General features: G+C 38.0%; 1 protein-coding gene across 4 annotated transcripts in view; it reads right to left on the bottom strand.

Moving 5' to 3' along the window:
* The window catches only part of LOC129567373 (uncharacterized), a 32,315-nt gene that overhangs the window by 4,020 nt on the left and 15,089 nt on the right, over positions 1–13,206 (bottom strand). For all 4 annotated transcript variants that reach the window (XM_055444191.1, XM_055444192.1, XM_055444195.1 and 1 more), the window contains 3 exons: positions 7,975–8,091; positions 7,541–7,717; positions 561–1,045 (listed from right to left, as the gene is read on the bottom strand). In XM_055444191.1, coding sequence (XP_055300166.1) covers positions 561–1,045; positions 7,541–7,717; positions 7,975–8,091 — 779 coding nt within the window. The remainder of the gene's footprint in view (positions 1–560; positions 1,046–7,540; positions 7,718–7,974; positions 8,092–13,206) is intronic.

The raw sequence follows: 13,206 nt of genomic DNA, 5'->3' as shown, positions 1-13,206 counted from the left end.
AGAGAGAGAGAGAGAGAGAGAGAGAGAGAGAACGAACGAGTGCAATGGGAGACGCATGGCCGCACGCAGCGAAATAGAAGCATAGAAAATCATCGCACACGACACAAAGTAACACTATATGTGTCTATACAATGTATACAATGAGTGCATGCTGCTTATGTTACGGATTGTGTGTGTATGTGTTTTTTTTGCCAAAACGATGATAAGTTGTGTGCTCAGTGTTTTCATTATAAATAATGAACACATGGTTGTAATTCTGTTTTTCCCCCAGCTGCTCTTAAGACTTCGTCTCTCTTTTTCGACTGGTTTCTAGTATTCATAAACACATACGTTACATTACGGGAAAACGACGGATTGGCAAACAAATCGAACAATTCGGAAAATTGATTGGCATGACTTCGACTGTATGTCTACCTGTTCGTCCAAAATTTAATGCAAATGAGCATCGAAAAACATAATTCAATCGATTTCATGTTGCTAATCGACCACTTTTTTTCCTCCTTCTGATCTCAATCACGGTTGAATAATTCATTTTGTGCACATATTCGGAAAACACTTACGTTCATCGTTAAATGCTGTATTAAAATGCTGAGCGCAACAATGGATTTATTTGCACGTATGACATTCAAATCAACTGCTGCCGTCGGCTTCTGTTGCTGATTCGAATTCCGTGCGGCTTTATCCGGTATGGGTGACGAAGCAACGGCCGATGCAAAACGAACCGTCGTATCACCATCAGTTGAATCGACGATCGAGAACTCAATTAAACTCTCATTTGATTCACCATTGGCTTGAGCTGTACTTGCTTTGGCTTTTCCATTGATTTGCGGCACAGCTACTGCCTTGTGATTTGAGACTGCCACAGCCGCAGCAGACGTTTTACCATTACGATGAATCGTTGCTATTAGTGGCTGATGATGATCGTCGGTTGTCGCTAATTTCGTCGAATTTGTTCCGCTCTTCGTTTTGTGATTGTTATTGTTGATGCTGCTATTGTTATTATTTATGGTTGGCGAATGTGCTAGCGTCGACTGTAAACCGTGTTCTAAAGAAACAAAAAGAAGAATAGAGAAGGAAAAAAATAAACATTTTAATTTAAAGTTCTTTGCTCATTTCATTAAAATTGCCAATTAAAATCGTTAGATTCGCTCTTTACGTCATTCAAATGACTTAATTCATGCGAAATTTTAATAAATAAACATAACATTTTGCGATATGCGTAGTGAATTTTTGGTGTCCATTTCCTGAACAAACACCGTCCATACATCATTCGCCGCTGCCACCGCCGCACGGAATCAATGATTTATTTCACTACCGCTTTATTATTATTTGCCACACAAAATGCAAAACCATGTCGAATTCATTAGTTTCTTGTTAATAACAACGAAGAACCGTGAGCACTCAGGCAAATGTTGTGTGTGTGTGTGTGTGTGTTACGGTTATTGTTTCTGAACGCATTGTGTACACCTGCGTATGTTTCTTAAACCAACAGATTTTCTAGAGTCATAAAATATTTGTCTAGACTCATTGAGGCCAATTCAAGCGCATTTGTCAATTCCCAATTGCACTCATTTACTGGAATCATTGAGATAATCGACTGTTCATTGGATTTGTTCCAGTGTCGAATGAGGCGATTCAAGAAGATGAAGACCCTTTTGTGTTGTGCACACACATTTTCAGGTGGAAAAAATTCATGGCTTAGGTCATATTGGCTTTGGGCACAATATGTTTTTTGTTGCTTGTGAAAGAAAAAAGAAACACACACACAGAAAAAAAAATCTGCTCCGAAATATTCAATTGAAGTACCACTTCATTGGTTCCACTCGAGTCACACACATCATTATTTTATTTGCAGTTTGTTTTTGTGTTTATTTTTTGTTCGCTTTCCCATTTGCATGCAATGTTTCACATCGTGCAACTGTGCGTAACGTGCGCGAGCAAGCAAGCACTGCCGTTGAGCATTTTTGCCACAGAAATAGAGAGAGAGAAAAAAATGGCATTTTCTCAATAAAATGTAGTGAAATGTGAAAATAAACACAAAACATATTGCGACAAATTTTTCCACTCGAACAATTCGGTTAAGTGTAGTTTTTCTTTAACTTGATTTCTCGCATAGATTTTCAGCCGTTCATTTTTGTCAAGGTTTTGCTAAATCCAACCAATACTTAACCGAATTAGAAAAAAAAAATATCACAAGTTTAACTAGAAATACAATGGATTCACATAAGCCGCGGTAAACTTTACACAACGAAACCACAAAATGGAAATTCAAAGCCGTACCAAGGCATTCGCACGAAGCAATTTGGTATTCAAGACGCGATTCGAAAAGATTCCACAATCCATCCCATCGATTCATTGCACAAATTCGATTCGCTTTTTTCTTTTTTTCGTTGAGATACTTTTTCAGTTGTTTAATTGACTTTTTTCTTCAAGTGATGCAATCACTGTGACTTCGTGTGATTTTTTTGCAGTCTGTCAATCCATTGTTTTTGTTTACATTTTCTGTCGATTCATTGCTCCCGCTTGTGAGTCACAAAACGATATTGCTATTGTAAGCGATAAGTACTTTTGACGCATTGGAACTTCTGAATGAACGTCAAATTCGGATGATTTAAACGAGATTTAACTTCTATTGAATGCTCATTTCATTCTCGTCCGTGGTTGTGGTCGTACAATACGACTCATATTTTCCAATTAAATTCTCGTCACATGTACTTACAGTTCATTTGCGAAGCGATAAACTGAAATCAACCGAAAAATCAATTCAATGAAAACCGAAAAGAGAATTCACAAGAATCGACTTCTCGATGTGAAGAATTTCCTTCGTTTGTATTTTTTGTGAGTTTTTCTGAAGAAAAAATGCAAATCATTGCGAAAATTGCGGATGAAGCATTGTTCCGTCGTTTTAACCACCACTATAAATGGATCGTTTCCTAACTTTCTGTAGAAGGTTTTTTCTCTCGCTCTCTTTTGCAAAAAAAAATAGATTTGCTTCTACAGTGTTGCGATTAGTAATTTTTTCTCCGCGTATTTTTTTCTGTTTTGCTCTCTTTAATGTTCAAATTGAGTGAACACACACAAACATACACACATTATAGCCACCTTTCATAATGCTAATCGCTTCGATACACTCACTAAAACAGTATAACACACGAGAAGGGCAGAAAAAAACAAGCAGCAATAAATGTTTTTATTTTTCTGTTATTTTTCTCCTCTCTCTCTCTCTCTCTCTGGCGAAAAAAGAAACAATTATAATCATTAAACAGTGCGCGGTCAAATTTTCCAATCATTGAAACCCATTTCGTTGACTGGCAAAGATTTTCTCTTGAACTATCATTATCCGTAGATGATTCAGCAAGCAAAACAGCAAAAAAAGCCAACGAATATCGATGTGAAGCCCAAATGAATAAAAGGGAGCTGGCAGATTTGCGCGCACATACACACCACATTTCGGACGAAATTGAAATAGTTGCAAGAAAAAATCGATGGAAACTTTCGCAATGCTCGGATGTTAATAGAAATATTTCGATGATTATTCATGAATGAATTTGCTTTGAAAATGCCAAAGTTTCATGTTATTTTTTCCAACAAAAAATTCGGAATGAAGAAGAAACTTTTGAATTGATTGGTCTTTAAAATCATTTGCGGGCTTTTGAATAGAATTTTTCTTGTTTCACATTGGAATTCACACACTCCAATGACAGTTGTGGATTGGCATCCATTCGCTATTTCAAAACCAAACTTTTATTGCATACACACGCTTGAAATGTCGCCAGAAAAAGAAGAACTGCGAGAGAGAAAAAGCGGCATGATTTTCATATATTTCAAGGGCAAAATCCATTTAAGATGACGTCGATAAAAAAACACACAATAAAGCACATAGCGTTCATTTGTTTTCTGTCAATTGTGTTTTCTACTTCTTTTGGAAACTGTCGCGCGCTCGTTCATTTTGCAAGTTGACTTTGGCAGCCAAAAAAAAAATGTGTTTGGCTTTGGCCACGGTTCACTTCAATCGGGAGGCGTATAAGTATAGATTTTATTTACCCGTTTCGCCAGCAACAGTAACACTAACAGCAGCAGCAGCTGAATTAACAAAACTCTTTGGCGTTATTTGTAATGAACTCCACGACAGTAGAGTCGGTGTAAAGCATTGCTCTTTATTGCTACAACAAATGTCACTACAGCTATTATTGTATACGGAATTCATAATTCATTCTAGACTCTCTGAATCCGCGGCATTTGTCGAAAATGGTGTGATTTTTGTTGTTGAGCGGTGCGGATCACATTTGGTGTGGGTCGTTTCACATTTTTGCATAAACACTTTGAGATAAAAAAAAATTCGAGTCAATTATTCAAAACCAAAGAGAAAAAATAAACCATCACTAATTAAAAATGTAATATATCCATCACAGGGAGAGAGCGAACGAGCACTTTTCGACGGAAATCTTTTCGTCTGTTCCAACTGGATGCACGCAAGAAATATATTGTCTTAGGCGAATGTGTTGCCTTCTCCAAAAGATCAATCGAAAATAACCAATAAAAACTCCCGTAAGACACTTCCATCAAAAATCATCGGGTAGAAATACTTATTGCCTGACAAGAGAAAAAACTTTTCCAAAACGCAAATAAATGAGCGAAGCACACACGATAGAGTGAAAATGTTGTTTGTGCCGTTCAATGACTTCAGTCCAACTAAATTACAAATTATGATTTTTTGCGCTACAACGCTTGAAACACCGAGCGACTCTATAGCCCAAAAAGCGCTAGAGCACACCACACTCGCCTGCGAAATTAGCCAACCAGCCAGCCAGCAAAGAGATCGCACGCGCATACAACGTTAGCTATAGTTGAAAGAAAAATGAGTGAGAAGAGGAAAAAACAACAACAACTACGATTGAAAAGAAAGAAAAAAAAATAACACTGAAATCTAACGTACGCAATTCGCATTAGACACACGAATGAATTTGAAACATTTTTACGATGTGTAGTGCGTATCGTGTCGACGCTACAGCTTGACATGCTGGAAGAAAGGGAACGAATGAATCCGTAGCGACCGTTGAAAATGCAGATTGAAAAGCGAAGAACAAAAAAAGCTGGCAGCTGAAGCAGCGGCGGTGGTGGCACTCGGTTTGTACGCGCATTTCATCAAAACCGAAAGGTAATACCGTGGCTTTGCGTGTATTTTAGTGTTTGCTAGTCTGATTGATGATGGAGTGAATCAAATGTGCGGCGGATCTGTGATCGACGTAGCCGACGACGAGAGAGGGAACACCACTTAGACTCATGTACTGTACATGCTCGAGTTATAATTTTACGCTTGTACTCTCATTGCTTCAAACATTCCGCATACATTGACGAACACTTGACTTGTCGATTCAGTGGCGATGTAGACAACAATACCGACTCATGGCACGGCAAAACTATCAAACACTTGAAGCATGTGCAATGCACATAATCGAGATAATAACGTGTGAATATGGATGAGAAGAGTTGGTAGAAAAACGAAAAGCACATTGCACTGAAAACGCTGATGATTACCATAGCTCGATTCGGTATATCCTTTCGGTGATTATGGGTGCACGAGAGGAACGGAGGAAAATGCCGGAGAAAATTGCAAAGCACTTAAAATATTTGCGAAAAACAAGCCAAAAGCTATGATTGAGGGAATTTCCATTTTAATGTGGCCGCAATTTTTACATTCCAATGCGAGTATGGGCGATGGAAAATTACACACATTGATTCGGTGTAAACCTCTCTTTTTATTCGCTTCATGAAAATTTCACTCGTCAATTTACCGTCTTTTTGCGCTGCGGGGCAAAATTCGCAAACTAACCTTGAGCACATAACGTTCAATGGTTTTTTTTTTTTCGTTGCTTGATTTAATATATTTTTCGTGTGATCTGCTCGAAACCAACTGATGAATTGCAAATTAGAATCGGAATATGAAATTGTTTTAGATTGAGTTTCAATGGTTTGAAAACAAACGATCATCATTCGTTTGCGCTGGTTTCTTTGTTGCTGCAACCAAAACGCTAAAACCTAGCGACGTTTCTTTTCTATTACTTTTTTCACTTTTAAAATCAACATCGTGGACGAAATTCAAACACAAAGGCTAATTAAAATTATTAAAAACAAAAAAGGTGTTCGTTTGCCGAGTATTCAAATTGCTGGCTTTTTGGGCGAATGTTTTGATGCATGTTTTTTTGTGAGTGTTTGTTTATTTATTACTTCGATCGGTTTGAGTAATGGTTGTCGTCGTATGCTGTAGTCGACAAAAGCGTGACTATATTTATGTTGTCGCTGTTTTTTTTATTATTATTATCATTTACGTGTCTAAAAGACAAACATTCGTCGATGTTGTCACTATTGAAACAAACGACATTTTCTCCCAGAGTGTAAATGAAACTTTCCATTGGATAAAAGCAAATAAATAGAGATAATTGCGAAAATAGCTAAGAAACGTTAAAAAAAACTGGCAAAATGGGCTTGTGTGACAATCATATCGAAAGAAGACGGGTAAGAATTGGTAGACGTACAGAAAACGCGTGAAATATCAATGTTTTTGTGTGTGTGTGTGCGGTTTATCATTCGAGCGAAGGTACTCTCTCTTTCTCTTCCATCAAGCAATGACTTCTTAGTGAAGTTGCGTTCCAAGAAGAAAAGCAGAAGAAGAAGAAGAAACACCGTTGAATTGTATTAAAATGTGAATTTGATAAATGATTTTAATTGTGTGTGTTCATCGCTTTCGATGGTGTTTAGCCATCATCTCCTTCTCATTTTGAGCGAGCGCGCTAGCGCCAATTTCGAAGAATGTCTGTGTGTATATGTTTTCAAAAGATCGGCTGATGCTTTCAATTGCACGATACATTAAGTGTGTAGATTGTTATTTTCATCTGTTGTTCATGTTTTTAGTTTTCGTTGCTTTCGATTGCGCCGGAGATTTTCTCTAATAAAATTGTTTCGTGTACACGGCGCCGCCGTTGCTTGTATCTTTTTTTTTTAATGAGATTTGGTGCGGTTGAATGAAACAACGAAAAATGAATGCGAAAGTTATGAGATGAAACCGTTTTTATTTTCAGCTGCCTTCTTTTTTCTTATTTCGTGCAAAATTTATGAGGTCACCTATGTGTGTATGATTTTAATTACCGTATCTTCGTTACGTTTTTTTTTCGATGTGTGAGTGACGGTAGCGACGACTAATTGGAACGTCGATGGCAGCGGTAACAAAGAATCGAAATCATCTCTAACCCAAATAAGGGCTTCGCATTCTTAACCAAATAAGGTCACTCTAAGCTCTTCCGCTCCAGAAAGAAAAAATCCAAGATTTCGACATCAGCACCACACTTTTTTGCACTAACGAACAACCAAACACACTCGAGTAATGGAGTAAATGAATTTGAAAATAGTTTTAGCTTTGCTTCTTTTTTTCATCTCGTTTGTAATACATCTTCTTGGCAACATGCGATCGCATCGCAAACGATGATAGCTGTGCGAGTTTTCAAGTGAAGAAAATAGAAAGATATTGATAAAGATCGCTCACCTTTAGCGTGTGACGTTTTATTTGCCACCGGCGTACTAGTCTGGTTCACATGTTTCGTTGCCGACGATGACTTTTTGCTAGCGGTGATAGCAGCTCGTTTCTCTGAAACCGGTGACGATGAAGACGATCCAGTCGTTGTTGTTGTTTGAAGAATATTGTTTGTTGGAAACCGTTTATCTGCAAATAAAATGAAATTCACATACCAGTTTTTATGTCATTCACTTGGGAAAGAAAAAAGAAATTATGTAAAATATGAACTTTCGCGTAAATAAATCACAATCACATACACAAACATTTTAACCTTAGCATTTTTATGTGCAAACTTTCATTAATTAGACATAAATCGCTCAGTTTGGTATATAATGTAGCGGTAAATCAAAACGGAGCCCAGCATGAAATTGAATAAATATTACGAAAACGTGGGCAAAACTTACGCAACGCGACCGGCTTGGCCGATGGTGGATCGCTTTTTGCACTGGTGACTGTGTCAACTTTGATATCACTCGGATTAAATACATTTTGTATCGATGTACGTTTTCTGGCCGATGAACCTAGAAGCCACAGAAAAACCATTTCAATTAATTTCAAAATAAGAAGAAATTTAGAACATAAAACTTGGGAGAGAAAACAAAATCACTGATAAAACCATCACGACATTTAACACAAGAGTTGTACAGCTACCTTGCTTACGAAAGAATGAAAAATGCATTCGATAGATGTTTTTGACGTTATCGCGAATGAAATGAATGACGGCTTTGTAAATGTGAAATGGATCCATTGAATGATGCCAGATTAGAAAATTCCAAAGAACAATTCTTGACAATTCAAAACAAACTTCACGAATAATAATAATAAATTGCTTCTCTTTGATCACCATGGATCTCGTTTCGAACTGTACAATGTATATCACTCAACACAGAGAAGTAAAGAGAAGAGGAGAAAAACAATCCAAATGAACTGACATTACAGCATCCTCCGTTTGCGCATTGCTCGACAGATGACTCACTGAATGTCTAAAATTGAGCGCTGTGCGAAACACACAATGCCAACTCTGATTATTTCCGAATTACAACAGAAACCGATCAAGCGTTGCACAATCAATGTTGTGTGTGCTCGCAATTTTTTGTTTTTTGTTTTTTTTTCATTCATTTCGGCGTTAGATTTTCCTTCTTGATATAAAAATAAAGCGCGGAATTGAACCGCTCGAAAGCGAATTCGAATCGAGAAAGAAACAGAAATCACATTGATACAAAAAAAAAAAAGACGCAATTACCTCGCGCACGTTTACCGAAACGGCCGAAACGTTCTTGTTCGATATATTTACTGTGCACATAACGTTCGGATGCCGATCTTGCCAATTTCTCCTTCGATCCATGCGCTCCCATTGTGGCTGCTGTTGTTGCGATAAGTGATCATTAAATGAAATCAGATTCTCGAACGAGAAGAAAACAACGCTCGCGTTGCGTTCGCAGGGATTTGCACTTCAACGATCGGTCGATTGGTCTGTTGTTGAGTGTATTGTAGCGAGCCGGACTCGTTCTAAAGCCACTTGACTTTATTTAAATCCATCTAGTGTATACCACGCACTCGAACAAATTCATTTCATACACGATTTTTTTGTGTGTTGCTTCTACTGGGTTTTTTCAATTGTATGTTGGGCAATCGAATGGTTCCATTTAATTTTTTCTCTCTCCTGTTTCAAGCTTCAAACGTCTTGACTGTCAATATGCATCAAACACTTGGGTACTCTTGGATCGACAGCAATTGCATTGTTCTCGCGTGTCGGCTATTGACAGCCCACAGAGCGGCGTACGTATATATATTACACACGCTTGGCCACGTATTGACGGCAAATGCTTTTTGCATGTAATTCTTCAACAGAAAAAGCAGCGAAAAAAAAAAACGTCTCTTCACAAGAGAGCGAATTAGCCGTAACTAGAGCAGAATGGAATTACATAAAATATGTATTTTGCTGCAAAAGTTTTGTCTTCTTTTGTCGATGCCGATGCCGATGCTGATGCTGATATATAGCCTCGCGTCGTACAAGTGATATGTGTGTGCAACTGTTCTCTCTCTCTCTCTCTCTGTGGGATCGGATGCAACCGACAAAATGACTTCAACTCGTATAATAAATTTTAGTTTGTGTGTTTGTGAGTGTTCCACGCCGCTTGAATTTCCGAAATGAGGCTTCAAAAAGCGATTCAAAACGAGTCGATTTTGCACTCAAACAGGCGGAAAATAGGTACAATCTTAATTTCAATTGCAGCGCTATTTCAACAATCTCCTTGATGTATGTACTCAGTCGATGGGCACATGCGATTCAATTTCATATTCGGTTTTGTGGTTGTATAGACATTCACGGCTGTTTTTTTTTTGATTGACTAAGCGAAAACAGTCTCTATAATTATTATTGCCACTAGTAACAAAGCAATTCCATGCACTAAAGCGAAGAAGAGTGGAGATAGACAATCGATCACTTTAAATCACAAAATGAAATTGTTTCGAAAAGCAATTAGTTGATCACCGAATCCCGGCCGCATTGTTCCAAGAATAAAAATGACCGAAATGTGTTTGTATCGCACTGAAATCCGATGTCGTCGTCGACGTTGTCGTCGTCACCGATTTTTTTTTTTAATGCTTTTCACTGCGAATCGATTTAGCTGGTTTAACGTTAAAAATTTGGCTTCTTCATCGAAAATAGATTTTGAAAACGTCGAATATGATAGGAATCAATGCCGTCGTCGTTACCGTATTTTTTTTTTTGCTCGCTCTCTCCGGTTTACAGCGTTCTGCGCATAATTCGTTCATACAAATTAGCTGTTTGTGTTGCTTTTCTAGCCGATTTCGTTGTTATTCACTTCTTTTCTAAAATGTTTTCGAATTCACGGCGACACACAGAAGTGGAAACGGGCCAGTTTTCAAATAAACAAAGTCTCTCTTCGCACCTATTTTTATAGGCCATTCAGTATGTATATGGTTGTTTCAATTAGCATTTAGCGTGCTGTCCCGTTGTTGTCAACGTTATTGAAACGGGAGATGTACGCGCTGCAGCACAAAATAATGTATAGAGCGAGAGAGAGCGGTGCGTTAAATCGGGCCTCTCTTCGCTAATAATCCGGATATTTATATGCGTGCACGTTTCCACTGCGAGAACGTTTCAATGCTGTCCACTATTTATTGAAAACTTATTTATCTCTTTATGTCGCCGTCGTGTTACTCGTTATTGTTGCTTTTTTTCTGTCTCTCTTTTCATTTACTGTTGTACATTATGCGCAATTATGTCTGCAGTTTCAGTTGTTGCACACACGTTCTCTCGCTCTCGAATCGTGCACCAAAATGGGAAGTTGTGTCATTGGTTTTAATGCTTTTTTGCCCAGATATGCAGAGAAGAATCAACCTCCAGGTTAATCAATTCATTAACCCGGCCAATTGTGATTGCATTTGCGATCTCTTTTTTCAACTGTTCAATTCACTGCGTGTATTTTTCATATTTGGAGCGTATTGAGGCAGCATTAAAATTTAATTATTTTGGCCTTTTTTCACGATCTCAAACACAAAAACCGCACAATTAAAGACAGCACAGAAAAAAACACACCGTAAAACCATGAATTGAAAGAGTGAAACGAGCGATTTAAGTCGAACCACGCACAATGAATGTATTTGAATGAAAACTTCGTTCGTATTTGAACGTTCAACAAGTCTTAAAACAATTGAACCAATTCCCTACAATGCTTTTTATCAGCGCGCTCTCTTCACCACAATTGAATCACCGACAAATCAATTTTGACTACACTCTTCACAATCATTCCACTCGCTTTGATGATTATTACAGTAATTTTCTATTTTGACTTTGTTTCACGCTCGCACTTCTGAGTGTGTAGTTCTAGAATGATGGACAAATCACGATTGGTGATTTGATCATCCATTAACATATGCTTGATAAAAAAAAAACAACAAAATGTTTCTCTGGCGTAGAACGCAAATTGTGATAATAAAAAAAGACACAACGAAAAGCAGCACACACAGAGTTTGGTATGGTCTGAACGGTGACGCGTTTCCAATAGTACTGGAAGCGAGAAGCCTCTCAATGCACAAAATCGTTTATGTTGTGTGTTGTTTTTTTCCTTTCGATCTGACTGAGTTGAAATCAGTGTGTGAGCGCACCGATAGCGAATGTGTTTCGCGGCCGTTCTTTTTTCCACAGCGTTGCCGAAGCGGTGCAAAAGAAATGAAATAATCATCGAAACTAAAGCAGAAAAATGGCTTTTTTGTGTTATTTTTTTTTTTCGTTTTTCACATTTATACATTCATATCATTATAAATGTGTGAACGTTTTGGGTGCGAATTTTTTCTGCTTCTCTTTGTATTTCGTTGTCGTCGGTCGACTGTGTGTTTTTTTATTCGTTCGTAGTGATGTTTGTGTATTGTTATTTAAAGAACTAAACACGAATTGCGAAAGTCGTTGCAATGGGCCCTTGCTATCTATCTATCTAGATACGGCGAAAGAGATAGAGAGAGAGAGAGAGAGAGAGAGAGAGAGAGAGAGACTTTGTTATCCATTCTATTTGGTTGTGTGTATTGTTAAGCGAAACCAGTGTGAGTGTACGAAAGAAGCCTGTTGTCGAACACACGAAGGAATAAATACACAATACAATCAATTCGACATCATGTGTATATTTTACATTTGGTAATAAGTATGCGCTGTTGAGAAAGAGAACGAAATGAAATTGAAGAAAAAAAAGTCCACCATTCAGCCAGTGTGTGACGAAACACATACGGCTCTCATTCGTTCGATCTCGCTCTTTCGTTCGATACACACAACGGAACAACCGACGATCCATCGAAGCCTATTTATGTATGCAACTATCTGCGAAGAGCGATGAAAGAGCAGCTCAAACAGTCGGTAGACAAATAGCACGCAGAGCGACGAATGAAATACCGGTTAATCAGTAAAAAAAGAAAAGAAAATACACACTCACACAGCGAGCGAGAGCGCACATTGAATGGGGAGAGGAAATGGCCTTGTTAATATTCTAAAACGTACGTTTAGCAACATTCTTGTCAATCGTTCAACAGAACGTCCCTTTGATTTGAGGCTTCGTTCTCAGTCTTTTTTTCAATTTGAATAACATATTAATCGCTTCCATATAAAATACCACATAATTTTTCGTTCCTTCTATTCTGATCAAAATTTCTTTCTTTTCCGCTTCTCCTATTGAGTTTTCCATCATTTGGTTGCATTTGCTCTGCTCATCGCCACTCGTTCACACTCACACACGCTGAAGCGTTTCGACAGTGCGCTTCATTGAATATAAATAATTTTATTGCGGAATCAACTGTCAACAACATCTAGAGTAGCTTATACACATTGTTGGTCGACGTAACATACATCTTATGTTAGCACACAGCACACTACACGAGAATGAATGTGAAACAACTGCCATGATTTGCACACAAGTGCTGAGATGACAGAAGAAAAAAAGTTCCCGTGTTCAATGTTTGTTATTGTTTTTATACACGCACACGTATCGTCATCGCGAAACAGATGCTTCGAGCTATAAGTTCAAATGTGGCGTACGTCATGGTTGTGGTTTTGGTCTGATGTCGCGAGCAATATGTTCTGTTCAATAATAATTACACGCAATGGCGAGAGAGAGAGAGAGAGA

This window comes from Sitodiplosis mosellana, unplaced genomic scaffold (genome assembly GCF_009176505.1).
Source record: "Sitodiplosis mosellana isolate CC-2019 unplaced genomic scaffold, AAFC_SMos_1.0 Smas_scaffold_11, whole genome shotgun sequence".
Lineage (NCBI taxonomy): Eukaryota > Metazoa > Arthropoda > Insecta > Diptera > Cecidomyiidae > Sitodiplosis > Sitodiplosis mosellana.
Note: the sequence above shows the minus strand (reverse complement) of the source record. Positions and strands in the feature narration are given on the sequence as shown.